The sequence below is a fragment of the Antedon mediterranea genome, chromosome 3, assembly GCF_964355755.1.
Source record: "Antedon mediterranea chromosome 3, ecAntMedi1.1, whole genome shotgun sequence".
Taxonomy (NCBI): Eukaryota; Metazoa; Echinodermata; class Crinoidea; order Comatulida; family Antedonidae; genus Antedon; species Antedon mediterranea.
The window spans coordinates 16,210,757-16,233,712 of record NC_092672.1 but is presented as its reverse complement, the minus strand read 5'-3'; the positions used below and the strand labels follow the sequence as shown (position 1 = coordinate 16,233,712).

Genomic DNA, 22,956 nt, shown 5'->3' with positions numbered 1-22,956 from the left:
ATCCTAAGGATTTCCCTTAAATCAAGAAAATATTAAGGGTTTCACTTAAGTGGTATTCACAAAGGGTTTAAGGTTAAGAGAAACCCTTAACTTGGTCTATTTTCCCCTTAACTTTTAAGGGACCTCAGAGGTCCCTTAAAAGTTCCCTTAACTATTCAGTACCTTGGTTGTGCTGACGATTCTGTATGTGCGAGTACTATGCCTACTTGTAGATGGCCCCAGTCTAGGCTAGGTAGAGATGCTAGGCCCCCTGTTGGTCTGCCCACTAACCAGCCTAGGATTCATGTTTGGTTTGAGTAGCATCTAGACCTTTTTTTGCTGATCCCCACCCATACAAATTAGTCTATGCCTATATATTAATTTATTTGTTTTGTTTTGACTGCCATTATTTTTGTGGAAGATGGCTTCCCATTTCGTTGTAATAGAAATTAGCCCCATTCTAGTAGGCTAGGTAGAGATGCTACCCCTGTTGGTCTGCCCAGTAACCAGCCTAGGATGCATATGCCTCAATACAGACAGGTTTAGGCCTACACAGAATGTTGGTTTGTTAGTAGCATCTAGGCTATACCAATTTTTCTTGATCCTCATACAAATTAGTCTAGGTTTAATATTCATGTACTTGTTTTTGTTTTGACTGCCATTTTCTTTTATTGATCGTCCATACACTTTTCTCTTCATCCTCCCCGTCCCCCCACCCCTTACTCTTTTTTTAAATATGCAAATTAGTTTTAGAGAGGAAAAGTGATTGGACCATAGGGGAATTAAATCCTCTGTGATTGGACAATGGGACAACTCATGAATATTTATGATTATTTTTACCCTTAAGTTTTACCCTTAAATTAAGTGTTTTCCTTAGGTAAGTGAATCCCTTAACTCATTTGTGAATACCCCTTAAGTGTTTCCCTTTGTTAAGGGAATTCTTAAATTTTAAGGGTAAGTATTTCCCTTAGCCTAAGTGAGATTGGTGAATACGGCCACTGATGCGTAAAAAGTGTTGTAAGAAAATGGAAAGTGATTACGGGGCGCCGTTTGGGACATTGCTAATTTTGTCGAAATATTACAATTTTGTCTACACATAATTAATTTTGTCAATACAAAATTCATTTTGTCAACACAAAATTCATTTTGTATTGACAAAATTCATTTTGTGTTGACAAAATTTATTCTGTGTGGACAAAATTCATTTTGTCTCGAGAAAATTAATTCTGTGTAAACAAAATTAATTCTGTGTAGACAAAATTAATTCTGTGTTGACAAAATTAATTCCGTGTAGACAAAATTCATTCTGTAACGACAAAATTCATTTTGTGGCGACAAAATTCATTCTGTAACGACAAAATTCATTTTGTGTAGACAAAATTAATTCTGTGTGGACAAAATTAATTCTGTGTGGATAAAACTAATTCTGTGTGGACAAAATTAATTCTGTGTAGACAAAATTCATTCTGTAACGACAAAATTCATTTTGTGGCGACAAAATGTATTCTGTGTAGACAAAATGAATTTTGTTGCGACAAAATGAATTTTGTTAGCCAAACCTACTCAAGCGTGGGACAAAACGTTTTTTAACACATTTTGTCCCACGCTTGAGTAGGCTCGGTTTTAACATTTAAATTAGAAGGCGGAGTTTAAACGTGAAAAGGACAAGACAGGGTGAAGCTATAAATGATGATAGTGCGCAAATCTTTGACATTTGTTATTGGTTCAGTTATTATGGCTGAGCATGCCTCCGTCTCTATTGCTATCATATTAATCTATTTTATAATATCAGGGACCCCTGAAAATATCAGATATGATCAGTATTCATACTTGACAATTTAATATCTACGTCGTAAGTAATAATTATTATTATAATGTATTCTATATTAAAAAATCGGAAAATGGTTTTTATAGAGCCCTGCTTATTACTTAAGTAAAATTGTAGTAATGGGGCTTATTAATATTATTTATTAATTTTATAAAATGTATATACTTTATTTTAAAATTAAAGATGTATTGTCTCCCAAAATCATGAAAAATAAAGATTTTTAAAATCGGACTTTGAATAGGCAATTATGCAGTTTTAATGAAGTTGTTCACTTCCATAAGAAAAAAGAACGGGGGAAAAATTATTTCACATATAAAAAGACAAAATAAACAGTTAAATTACCCAAAAACTCATTGGCTTCCAGACAATTTGACCATTTTTTGCTTTAAATTACAGTTTTTTCAGGTAAATAATTTTTTTCAGACCCAATTTTTTGTGAAAGTGAATAACTATTATGTGACATTAAAATAACGTATTCAACAAAAAGATTAAAAAAAACATTTTTTTCAGGGGACAATATATCTTTAAGATAATAATAATCATTGCAGAAATAATGATGCTGAAAGCTGTCCGTTATTTGAAAAAAAAAACATTTAAAGAACTGACTACAAAAGATTGCTCACGTTAGTTTTATTATAACAGTCATCCACCCTGCGAAACCTAATAACCTTTAACCTACAGTAGTAAGTAGGCCAGGTAGCCTACGTTGGCTAGGTTCAGGACTGATTGCCCATAAAACATTCGATGTATAAATATCAACACCCCAGACAGTGTAATAATGACCTTTCCAGACCGAAAACCATTCTGGTTTGACTGAGGGTCTGGGCTTCTCCAAGATTACGCAAGTTGTCTAGGACCTCTTCAGGTAAAGCTTCAATAATGGGGCTATTCGATTCGATTCGAACATTCGATGTATAAATATCAACACCCCAGACAGTGTAATAATGACCTTTCCAGACCGAAAACCATTCTGCCCGAAATTACAATACTTTCTCGATACAACTCCATATTTTATTAATGGAAAATGCATTTTTATTTAACATCAATCTTATCAAGCCAGGCAAAGACTGAATACGTACATTAAAAGTACAAAGAACAATGTAAACCTATAAACAATTATTTGCAATTAGCAATGTATAATAAATAAAATCAATCATGGAGAAGGTGGAAAGATTATATACACTGCCATGGGAATGGATACTTGAGTGGCGCCATATGTCAGTTGTGTGAACACCCATATAACTATTTGGTCAAAGTTGAATTATATCTTTCGAGGGTGTAAATATATAATAATATGCAACCGAGAGTAAAATTAATAGTTAAACGTAAATTTGAAATTAAATTTAACTTTTTAACGACAATTTGCAATATCATAATCTATGGCGTACCAAACTGTCATTTATTTAGGCAACTAAAATATCTTAGTTTTTAATAGATGTAGTTAGTTTACAATATAGATCTTAGGTTCCAATAGAGATATATCCCTGTTATAACCAAGATATCTTTTCAATAAAGATATCTCTATTATTCCAATTAGAGACATTTTATATGTCTTAAGAGATATATCATAGTTGTGTTCCCTTGAGTTAGGCCTATTAGAAATTTAGTATTCCTATCAAATAAACTTGGTAGGCCTATATAGACGACGCAATTCCCATAAGAATAAATAGGCCTATACTAACTATTATATTAAAATAAATGTATTAACCAAAATCATTTCATTACTACTCAACTTATCAGATGTTATCGTAAATAGTGTTGTCATTTTCTTTATCAATATTATCGGTATCATATAAATCTTCAACCATCTTTAATATTTATTACCAAAATTAGTAGGCATATAGGGCTACCCGGGAGGGCTACGTGTTCCGTTTTGCTGAATCGGAATTAATTTTAAGTATACAATAATATTGTTATACGTCAGTATAAACTGTACTTATACTCGACGCAAAGTATTCAAGTTCACCGGTGTGTAAAATGATATTCGCGAGCTGTTTGATCGTAGGCCTATAACTGTCAATCTTCGAGTTTCCAATAACAACCCCGCCTTCTAATTTAAATGTTAAAACGTTTTGTCCCACGCTTGAGTAGGCTCGGCTAACAAAATGAATTTTGTCGCGACAAAATAAATTTTGTTGCAACAAAATGAATTTGTCTACACAGAATGAATTTTGTCTACACAGAATGAATTTTGTCTACACAGAATACATTTTGTCTACACAGAATACATTTTGTCGCCACAAAATGAATTTTGTCCACACAGAATTAATTTTGTCTACACAGAATTAATTTTGTCCACACAGAATTAATTTTGTCTACACAAAATGAATTTTGTCGTTACAGAATGAATTTTGTCACCACAAAATGAATTTTGTCATTACAGAATGAATTTTGTCTACACAGAATTAATTTTGTCAACACAGAATTAATTTTGTCTACACAGAATGAATTTTGTTTACACAGAATGAATTTTGTTTACACAGAATTAATTTTGTCGAGACAAAATGAATTTTGTCAAGACAAAATTAATTTTGTCCACACAGAATAAATTTTGTCAACAGAAAATGAATTTTGTCAATACAAAATGAATTTTGTGTTGACAAAATGAATTTTGTATTGACAAAATATAATTGTTTATAGGTTTACATTGTTCTTTGTACTTTTAATGTACGTATTCAGTCTTTGCCTGGCTTGATAAGATTGATGTTAAATAAAAATGCATTTTCCATTAATAAAATATGGAGTAGACAAAATTGTAATATTTCGACAAAATTAGCATTGTCCCATACGGCGCCCCGTAAGTGATATCAATGCGCAAAATTTCGTCTGCTCCTCAAATACTCTCTTGTCATTGGCCAATGTATAGCCATTGTTACCCAGACGTGTGCAACTCGACTAAAAGCTCGACTTCATTAAGTCGAACTGCAAACTTCCGCCCGTATTCTTAAACCGGACTTTAGTCGTAGTTCGAGCTAAAACTAAAAAAATGACGTCATTTTAATTCATAAACCGAACTTCAACTAAATCACCGACTAAATCAGGTCACCCTCGACTAAATCGAGACGGATTTTGATCGATTTTTGTAGTCCTGGAGGGGGCAGGCTAAATGGTCGACTAAATGGTTTTTGAACGATGTTTATAAAAAACGTAACAGTCATTGAGTTGTTATATTGGCCCATGGAGTATTCTTTACTCCATGATTGGCCAGATATTGAAGAATGAAATATCTATATTTATATTAGCTTAATTAAATATACATTGGTATAAGTTATAATAATGAAAATCATCTTTATTTACAACTGTATACAAATTACATTATTTTCTTCGCGCAAGTCCGACTTGAACTACGTGACGCCATAGCGACAATGGGAGATGCGGCAATTCACCACGCGATGGAATGTTTAGGGGGCCTAGCGCTTTCTTGTCACGCTAAGAAGTGCGTGGTTCGTCGCGATCATACTTTGTTGGAGGCCTAGAAAATATGAAAGTTACCGTACCGCCATGGTTTCTAAATATATTTTGAAGATTTTGTTTGTTGTTAATCAAAAGTACTTCACTGTTAAATTAATACTGATCTTGTTCTAATAATTAACGATTACAATTATTTTTCATGTATATAGTCCTGATGCGTAAAAAGTTTTGTAAGAAAATGGAAAGTGATATCAATGCGCAAAATTTCGTCTGCTCCTCAAATACTCTCTTGTCATTGGCCAATGTATAGCCTTTGTTACCCAGACGTGTGCAACTCGACTAAAAGCTCGACTTCATTAAGTCGAACTGCAAACTTCGACTACTTCGTTTTTGAAGCGAATTTGAAGTAATAGCTCGAACTACGACTTTTTCAAGTCGAACTTCGAACTACGACTAAAGTCCAGTTTAAGAATACGGGCGTATGGGCTAACGTTAGCCCATACGCCCGTATTCTTAAACTGGACTTTAGTCGTAGTTCGAAGTTCGACTTGAAAAAGTCGTAGTTCGAGCTATTACTTCAAATTCGATTCAAAAACGAAGTAGTCGAAGTTTGCAGTTCGAAGTTAATGTTAATGTTAATGAAGTCGAGCTTTTAGTCGAGTTGCACACGTCTGGGTAACAAAGGCTAAACATTGGCCAATGACAAGAGAGTATTTGAGGAGCAGACGAAATTTTGCGCATTGATATCACTTTCCATTTCTTACAACACTTTTTACGCATCAGGACTATATACATGAAAAATAATTTTAATCGTTAATTATTAGAACAATATCAGTATTAATTTAACAGTGAAGTATGAATGTAGTTATTTTCCAGGCGAAGTTTACCGACGGTTACCGAAGGGAACACGGGTACTTTTTGTTGGGAATATAATATACAGTAAAGCGTTCGCGTTCACTTGGTAGCTTCAGCGCCTAGAAAACCGCGACGTTTTATTGACCGTGGGAGTACGTCAGAGTGATATTATGCACTTTATATGCATTCATTATTGCCAGCGATCTAACTTACTACTTAAAATAACTAGGTACGCACGGTATACCTTTGAACAAATCCTGTTATTGTTCAACTTTGGGTCGAGACGCGTGATATCATGTTCCATCCAGGGACCAAAATGTGTACTGTAGTTATTTTCCAGGCGAAGTTTACCGATGGTTACCTCGTGTACTGTGTCGACGTACGCTACACGTTCACCAATTTTTTTATTTACAAGCAACCTTCTGTACCGTGGGGCACCTAAAATAAATATTTCATCCATTACTAAACAAAAAAACATGCCATTTTCGCTTAGCCAACATCTTATTACAGCCAAGTTATTAAATTTTCAATGTCCTGTATGTCATACACACGCACGCATACACTTGGGAGGAATAAACTTATTTCCCCGACTGAAAAAGGTCTACGCTTGCGTTTTTTAAGCGGAAGAGGAATGTAGCCCCCGCGTCGGGAAGATCTTGGCGCCACCACTGCTTAACTCCTCCCCTGGACAGTTCAAATGTAGTAACTTTTCCTATTACAATTACAATCATATAGGCTACTTCATTACGCCAGCATTTTCGGTCCTCCTCCTCCCACTTCAAACACACCCCAGATACTGGGTGACGTGTTTAAGAAGGTTCCAATAAAAATGATGTTAAACAGTAAAGAACGTGTATATGTTGAGACAGGAATGGATGTTTGTAATGAGACAATCCAAGAGACCAATAATAATAATAATATTTATTTGGAACAACACTTTTTTAACAGTGGCACACATGCGTAGATGGTGCGTCCATACCAATTACAAAATTCAATACAAAAACAATGAAAAATTAAAACTGAAACGAAAATAAAACATATTTGAGATAATGACATAAAATTTGACTAGACGCTATTACAAAACTTATTTACAAACTAAAACTATACTAATACAACTACTAATTTTGCAACAGCAATGGAAAAGAAAACACTTTTTTTTAAAATAAAACAGTTCAAAGTTGTAATACAATTGCATTTATTAATTTCCAAGCAACTTGTGTAAATTTTAACAATAACTGTCAAATACAGCATAAATGTCGTGAGAGTTATTTTTATGGAATAACGTGCTTCCTAGGACATATTGAACCTTAATTACCGTGCCAATACATAGCTGGATATGGTTAAAGTACTTTGCTAAATGTACTTTGCTTGTGTACATTTTACAATAACTGTCAAATACAGCATAAATGTCGTGAGAGTTATTTTTATGGAATAACGTGCTTCCTAGGACATATTGAACCTTATTTACCGTGCCAATACATAGCTGGATAAAGTACTTTGCTAAATGTGTAAATGAATAGGTGTCATATTGGTTAATGATTAAAATATGTTTTTTTTAATAATTCAAATACTGTAAAACATTTTTAGTATAATTTTACAATTCGATAGCCTACAACCCCGAGCCCAAGCAAAAATGACATCACAAACCACCCCACGTGCAGTAACAAAAATTTGTATAACGAACAACAGACAGACAGACAGACAGACAGACGTACAAACTCTCTCACTTATAATATAGATTATGTGCGAGAGTACCATTTCCGGGCTTCTAAATAAATATGTCCCCTCTAGGGCTTCGTACTTTCATAATATTGAAATCAGAACTGAGAAAAATAAATTAGACTAATGTGATGCACGGACGGGTTTCATACAACGCAAGCCGTGGAGCATTGGCCGGTGCTGAGTATACAATACGGTCCACTTAGCACTACTATGTCTTGCTCTATCTATCAGCAGCAACCAATACCACAACAGCTGCCTCTGAGCCGTTTTGTTCCTGACGACATTTTTAACTTAAGAATTAAATCGGCTGGTGGTTGAGAAGCATTGGTTGTAATAGACTGAAATGGCCAATCATACAGGTTAGTATGTTTTATTAGAATATGTATACTATATACTAGATGAGTGACTGTTCTGTACCGTACCGTACAAACTCGACCGGTAGCCATTAGCATATTATGGAGATCTCCATTGTTATAGTAGTAACTGTCAGTCCGATTATTACCGTGTAACTAAGGCCAAATAAAATAAACATTCTGCCCGTAAAAATTGTTTTGGGGATTTTCCCTCCTATTCATCAGATAGCGTACTGTAAATCTTCTAATTGTAACCCTGGGTTATTATTCTTTGATTTTTTTTCGCCGTGGTTAGGATTCCGGCTCCGGAACTCAACTGCCCACCGTTGGGGAATCCGACACGCTATTGCGCATGCCCATAGCTCTGGGAAGTGAATTATAGCTTGCTTATAACTTATAGAGTGCCACACACACCACACCACCGAGAGTCGGGAGTGTTATAGGGATTACTGTAGCCTAGACGGTCGTTGCGCGAGGGAGAGAGCGATGGATGAAACTTGGCCTATGCCATACGTAATGAATTAATAATTAAAATACGACTACGCCACGCGTTAAAATAATTATAATGATATTAATAAGTATCAGTATCTATCTAAGATTCGTAATGCTGTTTTTAGCGTTGCGACCCTGACTTCCCGAACAGTTTTTTCACATCCAACTTGTGATTGCATGTTGTTATCAGGGACAACTCCCTGTTGTTATGTACAGTATAATGCGTTATGAAAAATCATAAAACTAGTCATGTAATTATATAATTCATAATGATATGAAGTTTATATATGAATAAAGCAACCACTTTTTAATTACAAAATAAATAGGCCAACTGGTCACGTCTAACTGGTAGCCCTAGCCTAGATTAGTGGATCCCGTATTAGTAGGTATCCCAATGAAAAAATTCAGATAAATTTTTTTACTTTTTCTTTCAGTTAACCATAAAGAACTTAATGTAATTAGCATTTTGCAATTTAAATGATTGAAATCCGATTACCCGTTCTAAAGTTATGGTTATTTAAAGTGGTAAAAAAATATACGATTTTTTGCCTAAAAATGGTGTTTTTTGCAGTTGAAATTGGAAGCATTTTTAAAAGGTTATAACTTTTACAATAATTAGTTAAAAGTTTTGAATTTTGTTAAACCTATAGATATCACAGAGTTGTACAACTCTATTTTTTTTGGAGCCTCAACGAAACCTATTTTTTAAATTATTGGTCCGCAAAGTGGTAGGAAAGCATTTAGCGCCCATTTTTGCTGGAATTCCCTAAAAAATGAAAAAACTGCAATTTTTCAATGATCTGTAAATAACTTTTGAACTACTGTACTAATTCATTTAATTTTTTTTGTACTTGTTAGAATGTAGTGTATATTTCATTAATAAATATATTTTAGATGTGTATATGAAAAAAATAAATTTTTTTAATGGTGAAATTTAAAATTATAAAAAAAAAAATGAAAAAGTATGTTAAAAACGGTGTGTACTGTTTCCTTTCTTTTACACTAATTTTCGGTAAGTATAATTATTAGAATATTTTAATATACTTTATATTTATAATTTCAATCATAAATACTATTATATATAACTTTTGAATACGTCAGACCTTGATTTAAAAGGAGCGCCATGGCGCTGACGCTCCTTGGCGCTCCTAAAAACGATCAAAGGAGCGCCTAAAATAGCGCTCCCCAACCTGTTACAGTGCGTCATAAAAATATATAGGCCTATAATGATAAGAATATTAACCCCGAATACAACACACAGTCTATATATAGTCGCGCAAACGATCTTTGTTATGGCTACCCCCGATAGGCTAGGCGCGCCTACGATCTTTGATGTTGCATGAAAAATATCGTAAACAATTCATTCTAAATATGGTATCAGAACGTTCAATCGGTAGCTCAAAAAGACTGCCGTCAGAAGACCGTAATTATACAGACCTAGTTTTTTTGGTCACATGGCATGAAACGCGATACTCTCTGCTTTACCGCAACATCTCGCATGTTTTTTTTAAAACTCAGTATGTGAGGGTGGCTGCCGAAGATAAACAGTAATTAAGATCGTGTACCTGGATTTTGTGTCACATGACATCAAACACTCTCTCTGATCTTAATAACTGCTCACATGTTTTCCCCTCCAAATTCTGGTCGGGCCTTTTCTTATACACATGTCGCCTTTATGTTAAATCTTATAGTAATTAATATGGAATATATATTTATTTTGCATATATTTTGTTGGTGTCCTAGCCTAGGTGTCGTTGTTTTTATAATTCGCTAACCCAAGGTAGGATTAAATAATTTATAGTGTAGGCCGCCGAAACTAGACTAGATAGATAGCCTCGACTCTCTCTCTCTGCGTGAGCTGAGAGGTCCACGGACCCGATGTCGTCTCGTCGGCGGATTTCCGTCCAAATTAGGATAACCGATGCTAGCTAGGGTGGCTACAAAAATTGACGTCTACTATCTTTAGATAGGATTTTAATTAGCAAACAATACATTGTTTGTTTGCATTGTCCATGCTTCTAAAGTAAGGGAGCGTGCCCAAATGTTTTTACTCCGTTAATAGACGTTTAAATGCGTTAATAATATGCAAAACGTTAATGAGTTGGGCGGTCTGTACTCAGCAGAGCGTATCATGGTTAATACTGTACAATGAAATTGAATTTAACGCGTACAACGGAAGAACAACGTCCGTTGTTTTCGTCCGTTAACCGCCGACCTAACAGATCGATTTATATTCGTTAAATGCTCATTTAACGGACCCTTGTACTGTACTGACAATATCACACCACACATTACAGAGTTCAATACAATAATATCTAATAATAATATGAAGATCGACGGCAATTGCTGTAGAAAGGGCCTTGAAACTGCAGATGATGTTGTGGTAAACCGTCATTTCGACGGCAAAAAAAAAATGCTGTTAAAACTACCTTACCCAACATTAAATTATCAGCATCTACAATTCCACAATTTTTGTTGAACATTTTCAACTTATAGAACATTCCTATAATATACTAATTTTTTGTTTAGCATGCTTGACGTTAATTCCTTTTTTATTTTTTACCCCGTACACTTGACCGAAAAAAAAAATGGCGAAATTGTAAACACGGATAAAACCCCGACTGTCGTATCGATAGTATCAGCATATATAGCCTTTATGGACGATGGTATGGACCAAACAATATAGAAACCGGTCGCCGTCTATCTAGAGCTAAAACATTTACTGACTGTAGCTGCCGCGCGAGTTAAGTGTGTCCAAAAACAGAGGAGGAAACTTTGGGCGATATGACGTCACGTTATTAGCAAGCACATGGTTTTTTATCACCGCGAAGCGATGTACAACACGCACCACAGTGTTTTTGGCCAGCTTCCGTGATGCTGCTGCAAGGGTGTCATGTTTATTACAAAATACTAAAAAAACTGTGTACATTAACAATTATTGTATTACGTAAATAAATTATTACTTTAACTATCGCTGACCTCGAGTGTGTCCAAAAACAGAGGATGAAACTTTGGGCGATATGACGTCACGTTATTAGCAAGCACATGGTTTTTTATCACCGCGATGCGATGTACACACGCACCACGGTGTTTTTGGCAGCCTCCGTGATGCTGTTGCAAGGGTGTCATGTTTATTACAAAATACAAAAAAAAACTGTGTACATTAACAATTATTGTATCTATTTAGGCCTAAATGGTGTAATAGGCAAAACACTAACAGTATATATATAAAATAAATATATAAAAACAATGTGCCATTGCCTTCTTGCAGTAGGGAGGCGTCGCAAAAAAGGGAATTCCCCTACTTGCTCTCAACCAAGCGCGAATTTACTATTCAGTGCGTTGTTCCGTTAAACGCCGAGTTAACGGACGATAGATGACAGTATATAGATGCATCATTCGAATAACCATCATTCCCGGAGTTTACTGAGTTTTTGTGTCCGTTAAACGCCGAGCTAACGGACGATAGTATTAAAATGACAGCATAATATAGAGTATAGCATCATTCCACAGGTTATATTACTGAGTTTTTGTGTCCGTTAAACGCCGAGCTAACGGACGATAGTAATAAATGACAGATAGAGTATAGCATCATTCCACAATTTACTGAGTTTTTGTGTCCGTTAAACGCCGAGTTTACGGACGATAGTGTTGAATGACAGCTGCATATAGAGTATACCATCATTCCCCAGTATACTGGGTTTTTGAGTCCGTTAAACGCCGAGCTAACGGACGATAGTATTGAATGACAGTATTATATAGCATCATATTCCACAGTTTTACTGAGTTTTTGAGTCCGTTAAATGCCGAGTTTACGGACGATAGTATTAAATGACAGTAGGCCTATTATATAGAGTGTAGTATCATTCTACAGTTTACTAAGTTTTTGTGTCCGTTAAACGCCGACAGCATATAGAGTATAGCATCATTCCACAGTATACTCATGGAGCTATACAATTTTATAGCTCCATGGTATACTGTATTGAGTTTTTGTGTCCGTTAAACGCCGAGCTAACGGCGGACGATAGTATTGAATTACAATAGAGTAGCATCATTCCACAATTTACTGAGTTTTTGTGTCCGTTAAACGCCGAGCTAACGGACGATAGTATTGAATGACAGCATATAGAGTATAGCATCATTCCACAGGTTACTGAGTTTTTGTGTCCGTTAAACGCCGATCTAACGGACGATAGTACAGTATTGAATTACAATAAAGTAGCATCATTCCACAATCTACTGAGTTTTTGTGTCCGTTAAACGCCGATCTAACGGACGATAGTATTGGATGACAGCATACAGAGTATAGCATTATTCCACAGGTTACTGAGTGTTTGTGTCCGTTAAACGCCGAGCTAACGGACGATAGTATTGAATGACAGTAGGCCTATATAGAGTGTAGCATTATTCCACAGTACTGAGGTTTTATGTAATATACAAATAACAATAAATTATTTAACAATTTTAACGAGAGGAGGAGCTTATCTTTCTAGGCTTTCTTTGTTATTAATTGTTTATAGTATGTAATCTAAACAATAGCTACGCGATTGTCTGGCGGTGTACTTTTAACGAATCGTTCATGGCCTAGCTCTCTGTAGTGCGGTATTCGCGTCAATATCATGTTACATCCAGGGATAAAAAATACGTATTTTTTTCAGGTGAAAGTCGGCTATTAGAAATTTAGACACGTGTCGCCCGACGTACCAGCCTAAAAAATACCATGAATCGGATCGTAAATAGTATGCTTAGACCTATATATTTTTATTTTACCGTGTAGGCCTAGGCCTATATATATATTTATTTTACGGTAGGCCTAGGATATAGTATTATACATGATTATTTTAATAAATATAATTATATACGTTGTTCCAACGCGTTGTAACAACAATGACCGGACTGCTAATAACCCGTTATTTTGAGTCATCATAGGATTTCACGCAACATACCATAACAAGGACTGTTAATAACGCGTTGGAATCATCGTTACGCAACACTGAACAGCATGTCCGGTCTCCCGTTAATTACGCGTTAAACAATGGAGTGATAACAACAGCATAGTAGCTAGTAAAAGGGAGGGCTTGATATGCCTCACTGAACACGCCCAACCCTATTTAAACTAGACATGTAACTCGTCACTTTGACGAGTTAGTTATCCGCACGACAAAGGCCACGTAGACGTCATACGTTAGAATATTGCACACAGAAAAAGATTGTGGCAATATGACCTGAACTGAAGAATATGATATGTTGTTATTGCTGAATTCTGTTATTTTGTGTCATATTATATATACAATATAATCTGTATACATATTACATACTGTGTAGAATAGGTGAAATGACTGGACCCGCCATTTATTCCAATTTTTAACATAGCGACGGTATCAAAATGAAATACTAAGATAGCAATTTCGGAAGGAAATTATCTCGGCAACAACATATTAATGTGTAGAAGAAATTTAAATACGTAAAATATTGATGCGCGCTCTTTTAAATGTGATGAATTATGACGCAAAAGATGAAAATACGACTTTTTTTATTTAACTGGTCATATGATGACGTCACAACATCCGATTGGCAAAATGTTTACATAAATTCGTATCTACAATCCAATAGCTTCCAGAAAACGTTTTAATCATGATTATCACGTTTTATTCTGACGAGCTATAACAGATTGAAATTTACTGTAAAGACGAAAATAAGTGACCCACGTTATTTACATTTTTAGACATGATGACGTCATAAAAATTAAAATATTTTTAACTCATACGAAAGATAGTTGATTGACCTAGATAATATAAAAATCGGGGTAAAAATGAAAAACAGATAATTGGAGATGCGCTCTATTAAATGTCATGCGCTATGATGAAAGATACAAAAATCCTATATTTTATATTCGCGTGGCCATACGATGACGTCACAATGTCCGGTTAGCCATATTATTACATGATCCGATATCTACACCTCATCAACTTCAAGAATATGTCATCCACAAAAAGTTGACCGTCCAGTTTAGAAATTACGACTGTTTAAAAAAAGGCATAATTTTGACAAATTTTAACGAATTTTTTACCTTTTTCATCAAAAACCCACGTAAATTATCCAATTCGACGTGCCCGTATGACGTAATTTTAAGTCTAAATCGTTTAAAAGTTGGTAAAATTACTAAAAAAGGCTGGAAAAACATAAATCACGTGAAAAAAATTGTTTTCAACGCTACGTGCGCACGGCGCGCGTAAAAAAATGCGCACGCGTGGGAATTTTTTACCTGCTCAAAATGACATGAAACGCGTAGAAAGTGGATTAGAAATTGATTTTTCGCGTTTTGAAATTTTAAACGCGCGTGCGCGCGTAACTTCGTGTAAAACATGCCATTTTTTTTACAAAGTCAGTTAGCGCAAGATATAACTAAAACTTTTGTTAAGTTTCAATTTAAATTGTTATATGGTTTTCGATGTATGTTAAATACGCGAAATTCGTTAAAACGCGCGTAAGTCATGTTGTGCAATTCTGACGTCATTCAGAAATAGAAAAGCACAACTTCAGGTGAATACCCATATGTTGACAAAGTTATGAAATGTTAATTTTACACGTTTTTGAGATATGCTCTGCACAAAAATGACAGAAAGAAAGAATAATACAGAAAAAAAAAAAAGATGATGAAACAGGACAGTTACAAGGAGTTATCCGCTGAGTGCGGATAACTAATTAGCTTGCATATTACGGTAAAATTTGCGTTACAACAAGTTTAACGGAGTAAAAACATTTGGGCACGCTCCCTAAAGGCGATGACAATGGTGTTTACTAACCCTACGAACCACCCTACGATCGACGCGTAGATAATTTAATATCATAACAATACATCGTAGACTACGTTCAGAGAACAATGACCTACGATGAATTTTACGTGCGAGAGTACCATTTCCGGCCATCTAGAGGTGTCATTTATCAAAATTCGGATCGCCACAGGCCCAACCATGGTGGGCCTGTGCCTCGAATACTTAATCAAAATAATGGCTCTCCTCAACATATTGAGGAGAGCCATTAGGAGCTCTCCTCTTATATTTATAAATCAAGGTCTGATACGTAAAACAAGATTTTAGGCCCGTATGATTATGACACCAAATCTAAGCCGGGCTGCTAAGTAAGATATGCTCTTTTAAGGCAAACGCACAATATGGGTCAAAATAAACTCATTTAAAATAATCAATGTTAATTAAAACAATTAATTGTTTACCTGAATAGTATATATAACATTATAAAAATTGTTTTCTTTTCGTATTATTACGTTATTAAATTGAAATACGGAGCTAAAGTTTAGGCCAAGTCACGGCTTACTCGCGATCAGTAGTCGCTCCCGTTAAAGTATTTCGGTCGCAGTTAATGACTTTCGACCGCCGTATACAGAGTCAAATGTAACGTTGGTAAATTAGCTTAATAAATTTCTTCGGTACATTTTAACCTAACGCATTTGCATTGTATACTTGCATAATAAATCTTCCGCACATTACATCAATTTTAAGTTGTTAAATTAATGTGTAAAACCAGATATTCTACGACGGAAAAGGACATGTCAATCTCCGACATCGCTGCTGTCACACATCTCGCGTCGAGCTGGTCGAACTCGAGCGAGGAAAACTAAACAACGTGTTCAAAATATGGAACGTACCATTCGCTGATAGGGTGCATTAATGTATTTAACGGAAAACGCCACAACAAACACGCGCGTATTTTAGAGTACAATATTTTACTCACTACAATATTCACCGGATTATAATGGTTGGATCTTTAAAATTTTGAACGGGATTTACGCCTCATGCACCATTTTAAAATGTAGTTCGCACAATTACCATGCACAATACGTTTGTAAACTATGTTTTATCGATTTCAATGTAGATTTAGCTATAATTTAATACCAAAATCCATAATATTTTTCCATAAACGGTGAATCAAAATTGGATTTTTGTCACAAAAATTGACTTTTCGTTACGAAAAACCTATTTATAGAAGACGATTTTCGTATCAAATTAAAGCTTATTTAAAGCCTGATAACATACAACAAAAATTAATCCGCTAGCTCCAATGGTAATCGTGCGATCGTGTTTTGAAAACTGATGGGGATTTTCCGATGAGGTTTTCAACGCGCGGAAATCGGCTCGACGGGATTTTAGAACCGTTTTAAAATCGCATTTTCTCGGCAACTAATTCATTAATTTTAATTATAAACACACTTATACATAGATTAAAACAAGTACTTTCAAACAATATAAATTTTGTAAGTATTAATTAAGATTGAATACGATTTATTTAACATCAAAGTCATACTACTTTTTCGAATTTCGTCAATATTTCAAAAGTGATACCCCTCTGTGCGCTTTCATTGGGATACCTAGTATTAGTAGGCATCTATAGGCTAGTTCGCTGTGTGGCGCAGCTATGAAATGATCCATCGCTGTTGATAAGTATAGAGTCGCCGATTACCTCGCTCTGGGCATGCGCAATAGCGTGTCGGATTCCCTAACGCTGGGCAGTTGAGTTCCGGTGCCGGAATCCTAACCACGGCGATTTTTTTTCGCCGTGGCTAAAGATACGGTACCGTATCCTAACTTCCGTTTACTAAAGGTACGGTAAAATTGCATTACGTCATAATCAGCCAATGGGGTGCTGGTACGTGTTTGACGTCATCGTGTAAGGACTTTGAATTTTGTTTTCACATCGCGTCTTCTGAAGAGCATGCCTATCGGCGGCGCTAGGCTGCATGGATGTGTGCGCTGATGATTCTGTGTGACCTAGCAATGTAATAACGGCCGGGCGACAACGTCCATGCTGTACTGTAGCAAGATCATGTGGTTGGTGGAGGTTACATAAAGCGTTTTAAACAGGCACTCAATCTCAAATATTATTTCATTATACAACATTATACACTACAGTAGAAATATGTTGATAGCCAAATTAGAAGTAAAGGAATTATAATTAAATGTTGGAAATTGTGTTGCGTATAGTCATTCATCCATACCATAGTTACTATATGAGGGTTTTATTTTATTTTAATGGCCTAACAGGGCTGCAAATTAACTTTTTTACTTGGTAGCACTATCAAATTTGTATGATGGCTCATAATAATTTTTGGTAGCACCACCAATTTTTTTAGTAGCACCTTTTCATCGACAACTAGCCCCCTTCCCCTTTTAGTTTAGTGGGGGGGGGGGGTGTATAAAAATGAAATACAGTACAACCTTAGGCTGGGGGTCAGGGGGCCGCCAATGGCCCCGCTTTGGGGGGGGGGGGATTTTTGAATAATTATAGGTTGTTTCAATCGATTTCTGAGCACATAAAAATTCAGCACTGAAGAATTCAATTAATTTGGGTTATGCACATTTAGGCACTGGTCCTGATGCGCCACTTATATTCACGCAAGATCTATTATTTTTACGGTACAGAAAGAAATTACTGCTTTGTATATACGCGTAACCTTTCGTAGCCTACGCGTAAATAGATCGTAGGTCATTGTTCGCTAAACATATCCTGTAATTTCCAAAGTATTGTTCGTTGCCATGCCTACGATTTTATGATAATATCTACGCGTCGATCGTAGGGCCGTGGTTCGTAGGGTTAGTAATTTCTAAACACCAATGTCATCGCCTTTAGTTAGGAGCATAAACAATGGAAACAAACATGTATTGTTGGCTAATTAAAATCCTAGACGTTAATTTTTGTAGCCGCCCTACACATCGGTTGTCCTAATTTGGCAGGACATCCGCCGACGAGACGAAATCGGGCCCGAGGCCCTCAGCTCACGCAGAGAGAGTTTCGGCGGCCTACATGATTCAATCCTACCTTGGTTTAGCGAATTATAAAAACAACAACACCTTGGCTAGGACACCAACAAAATATATGCAAAATAAATATATATTCCATGTTAAGATTTAACATAGGCCTTTGTAAATTATTATTACGACAAAAGACCCGACCAGAATTTGGAGGGGAAAAACGTGCGAACCGTGGGAACAGTTTAGAGCTGTATTACGTTTCATGTGACGCAAAATTCAGGTACACTGTTTTGTAGCCATCCCCCTCGTACCGAGTAAAAAAAACATGCGAGAGGTTTGCAGTGGTAAAACAGAGTATCGCGTTTCATGACTTGTGACCAAAAAACTAGGTCTGTATTAATTACGGTCTTCTGTCGGCAGTCTTTTTGAGCGACCGATTGAACGTTCTGATACTATATTTAGAATGAATTGTTTACGATCTTTTTGTTTGCATCTTTCTGGATCGACTGGACGTTCGCTATATTATTTTTATTAGTTGGCATAGTTCATTGTGTTGGATCGTGTCTCTACGTTTACATTGTGGGAAATTTTTATTCGCCGTTGAGAGTAAAAAAACACACACGGATGAAACATTTACGAATAAAAACTATTATATTATATATTTCTTAGTAATGTACAAATTGGTCCTCCTCCGCCAGTCAAAAATAACACATTAAATAATAATTTTCGCACCTTGTTACTTACTAAGAACATCGTGAGGTTGTTTATTGAGGTTAAGCCAAAAACGTAGCCTGTTTTATCTACGAAGCTACTTCGTAGGAAAAGTTGCGGTATTTTCTCTGATATATAATTTTCGATAATCAGAATCTGGAATAAAGTATTTAAATCTACTGATAAACAATACTGCTGTTTAATCTATATTATGAATAGATATTATTATATATATATCATTAATTACATTATTTATTAATCATGATATAACCATTTATACTGCCTAAAAAATGCTGATGACTGCGCGGCGTTAATCCTTTGTATCTACCGCGCCCGCCCTGGCTAACTTCTGTGTACGGCGGTACAATTGATTTTATATTCTTCTTTAAAACGGAGGTGATTTTCCACGAGGTTTGTGTCGTCCGCGCGTCACACTTTGCTGTGTGTTTGGTGTCCTTTTGTGTGATTGGGTAAGGCAGCATGCAATAAATGGACGAACTTCCAATCACAACGAGTGTAAAATGTTTAAGGGCTTTGTACGCTTGAATGAACCTGCGGCGGTGACTAGTGGAAACTCCTGAGCCTTCCGTAGTAGAGAGATTAAATTACACAGTGTTTGAAATAGGGAAAACACACCCGACTTCAATTTGAAACAACTCGCACAAGCAGACGATCTTGTCGCGCTATGCGCGACCTATTCTGTTTCTTTAGTCGCAAACTGAAAAATTAGGTCGCAAATGCGACCAAATACCCCTTAATTTGCAGCCCTGCCTAATAGGCCTATATTTTTTAATAAACTTTGATTACAGATGGTGACCATAAACAAAAAGCAAATGCGGACAATAAAGGGGCCCTCAAATACTATGATTTAGACAGTAGGCCTAGCCCCAGGCGCACACACATGCAGCTGGCCCCAGCCTTGCAAACAAACTCATATACCGAGGATATAGCATGGTTATAGCACGTAGTAGGCCTCTTTTGAAACGGTCAATTTCTGTATTCTAGAATTAAAATCAACATGTTTTGGCCTATCAATAATAACAGACGTAGGCCTAGGCTACATTTAGTTTTTGTCACACGGCGGGGATAATAGCGATAAATGAAGCATAAAGAAAATGTTAAGCCGCCGGTTGATCACTGTTTTCGCGATATGAAAAAAAATCCAAAGTCCTTATACGATGACGTCACACACGTACCAGCACCCCATTGGCTGATTATGACGTAATACAATTTTACCGTACCTTAGCAAACGGAAGTTAGGATACGGTACCGTATCTTTAGCCACAGCGTTTTTTTTTAGGGTGGGTTACAAATATACCCTTTTTACACTATCGACTGGGAGAGGAACACGAGTTGAACTCGGAGGCAATTTTCATTAACACTAGCCAAAAAAACTGCGAGATGAACTCGAGTTGCGCCCATTTACACTACATCGATCACACCGAAGCTGTCAATCAAAATCACTATTGCGAGTGCACACTGACTATGGTTTAAACGTTTAAACACTGGAACATATCGACAAATCTGATATCTAAACATAATAATCCGAATTTACACACAATTTATTTAATTTTGAATGTAGTCCAGTGTTAAATTTTCTTTGTGGCTATTAAGATTAGGCCTATCATTTATTATTTTAAACATTAACAAGTTTTTTTTTTCTTAAAATGACTGCATTTCCGCCTTGTAGACTGTACATACATTAAATAGGCCTTAAATTGTTAGGTTGGCGTAAAAATAGGGTAGGTATTTAAAAGAAAAAATGTATTTTTATTAGCATAACAATGTATCAATGAAGGAAAATTATTGTATGGTACTTTTTCCGTTCCTAAAAAAAGATATCATTTTCATTAATTGAGACGTCAGTATTGTAGATATTTTTTTCCTTTTTCAATAATTAGGCCTACATAGAATTAGCCAGGGTAGAGTTACACCAATATTACATTATTTTAGGCTTGCTGTAAAGGTAGCATGCACACGAACAATTTCAATATTTTTAGCAGAAAAGAAAAATCACAAATGTTTTTGTGCCCTTAAAAGAAAATAACGAACAGCACAACATATCGTACAATTATTATTTTAAGCAAAAAAAAGAGATTTTAAGGAAAAAATCTATTTTGTTTGCATAATATATTGTATTCCTGTGACAACATGTTACATTTTCACATCAATGACCTTAAACAGCTCGGTGTTGAACCACAAAAACCGTTTACACTTATTGTCTCCGGTGTAGATACACCAGAAAACATTCAGCTTCGTTTCACCCTGGGGAGAGCACACTGGGGTAGGTGGATTTTCCCATTTACACCAGTCAATAAAAAACCACAACACCGGCGTTTAACGGCCCGGTGTACTAACAACTGCGGGGTTACACCGCTGTTACGGTGATAGTGTAAAAGGGGTATTAGAGTAGTGGTTTACTAATCTTAAATTAGGCACCTGAAAATAGTAACCCACCTCCAACTTTTCCGGTCAGCAACACATCGCAAACTAATAAAACAGTAGGAATAAACAAATTTGGTTGAACTCTAACTTTATTTTATAAACTTAAAAACACTCAATCCTTCCCCACTCCTGAGATCATCATGCATTATCTCCTTATTTTCAAAATACGGCCATGGGTTACTATTAGAGGGATTAGGCCAAGTTGAGCCGCCGCCAGAAAAACGTTATTTTCTATGAAAAGCCAAATTCTAACTTTCGTCGGTGCTCGTTTTTATTTTTATTTAATATTAGGGATAACGATGTATATTCAAAAGTTTAAATATCACGGTTTTTAGTATATATTATTAAATATTACAATTAAATAAATAATAATTATGAAAATCTGACTTGTAGATTCCAAAATACAAGGCCTAAACCTTCACCGAAAATTATCATTTTTAGCCGAAAATGACGTAAACATGTTGCCCCCCCAGGCGGCAGTTGAATGAACTAGGCCTACTCCATTTTTCGGTAAAATAATTACATAAAATCACCGTTTTTTAGTAAAATATTTTGTGTATTAACATTGTAAAATTCAGTAAAATATAATATTAAAAGATAGTAGATAAAAAATAATAATTATTTAACCTCATTCGAAGATACTCTATTAGTCCTCCTGAGAGACAACATGATTTTACGTGGTAGGCCTACACGCGAGAAAAATATTATGGAGTGCACTGCATTTTTACCTTGAAAGATTAAAAACAATTACCGGTAATTTATTAAATATGACTACTTTCCTTTGCTGTGTTGTTATGGCGGTTCAAGCCAGCAAAATTGTAGTATGTAATTATATATTATTTATTTTCATGACACAATAAACCTAAAGACCATGAACTTATGTAGTAGGACAAACACTCTAATCACTACGCGAAATGTCGTAAAAGACGCACTGGGCGTTTCATAGAAATTACCGGCGGCCCAACCGGTCATATGTCCTATTAGAGTAGTAATATTATTATAGATTGACTTATAAGGTGGGTCAGGCCTTGCAGAATACAAAATCCTACAATTTTTGGTTGCCCTTCTGGCAAGTAGGTTCTGGATTTTGGTTGCCCTCGTCATTTTTTACTTGCCCACTATTTTAACAACATTTCACCGTATTTCTTAGTAATATGTAGGCCTAAAATTACAAGTTAATTTATAATTAATTTATACAGTACGTCAGTATGTTTCATTTAAACAAAAATTATCCAGGCTTGAAACTGTCGTATCTGTACATCAAACTCCAGGGAGGTTTCGCAATCTTACGAATTCGATAACGAAAATGGATACGTCACGCACACGTATTCGTTTTTCGTAAGCCAGGAAAAATTTGTTTCGCATGGCAATAAAATATTTCGCCGTCCAAAAT

The 22,956-nt window shown here is 35.6% G+C and overlaps 1 protein-coding gene across 2 annotated transcripts in view; it reads left to right on the top strand.

Moving 5' to 3' along the window:
- Positions 1-7,580: 7,580 nt before the first annotated feature.
- LOC140044960 (small G protein signaling modulator 1-like) overlaps positions 7,581-22,956 on the top strand; it is a 173,467-nt gene continuing 158,091 nt past the window's right edge. For both annotated transcript variants that reach the window (XM_072089683.1, XM_072089681.1), the window contains exon 1: positions 7,581-8,154. In XM_072089683.1, the coding sequence (XP_071945784.1) occupies positions 8,139-8,154 (16 nt within the window). In that variant the 5' untranslated portion in view covers positions 7,581-8,138. The remainder of the gene's footprint in view (positions 8,155-22,956) is intronic.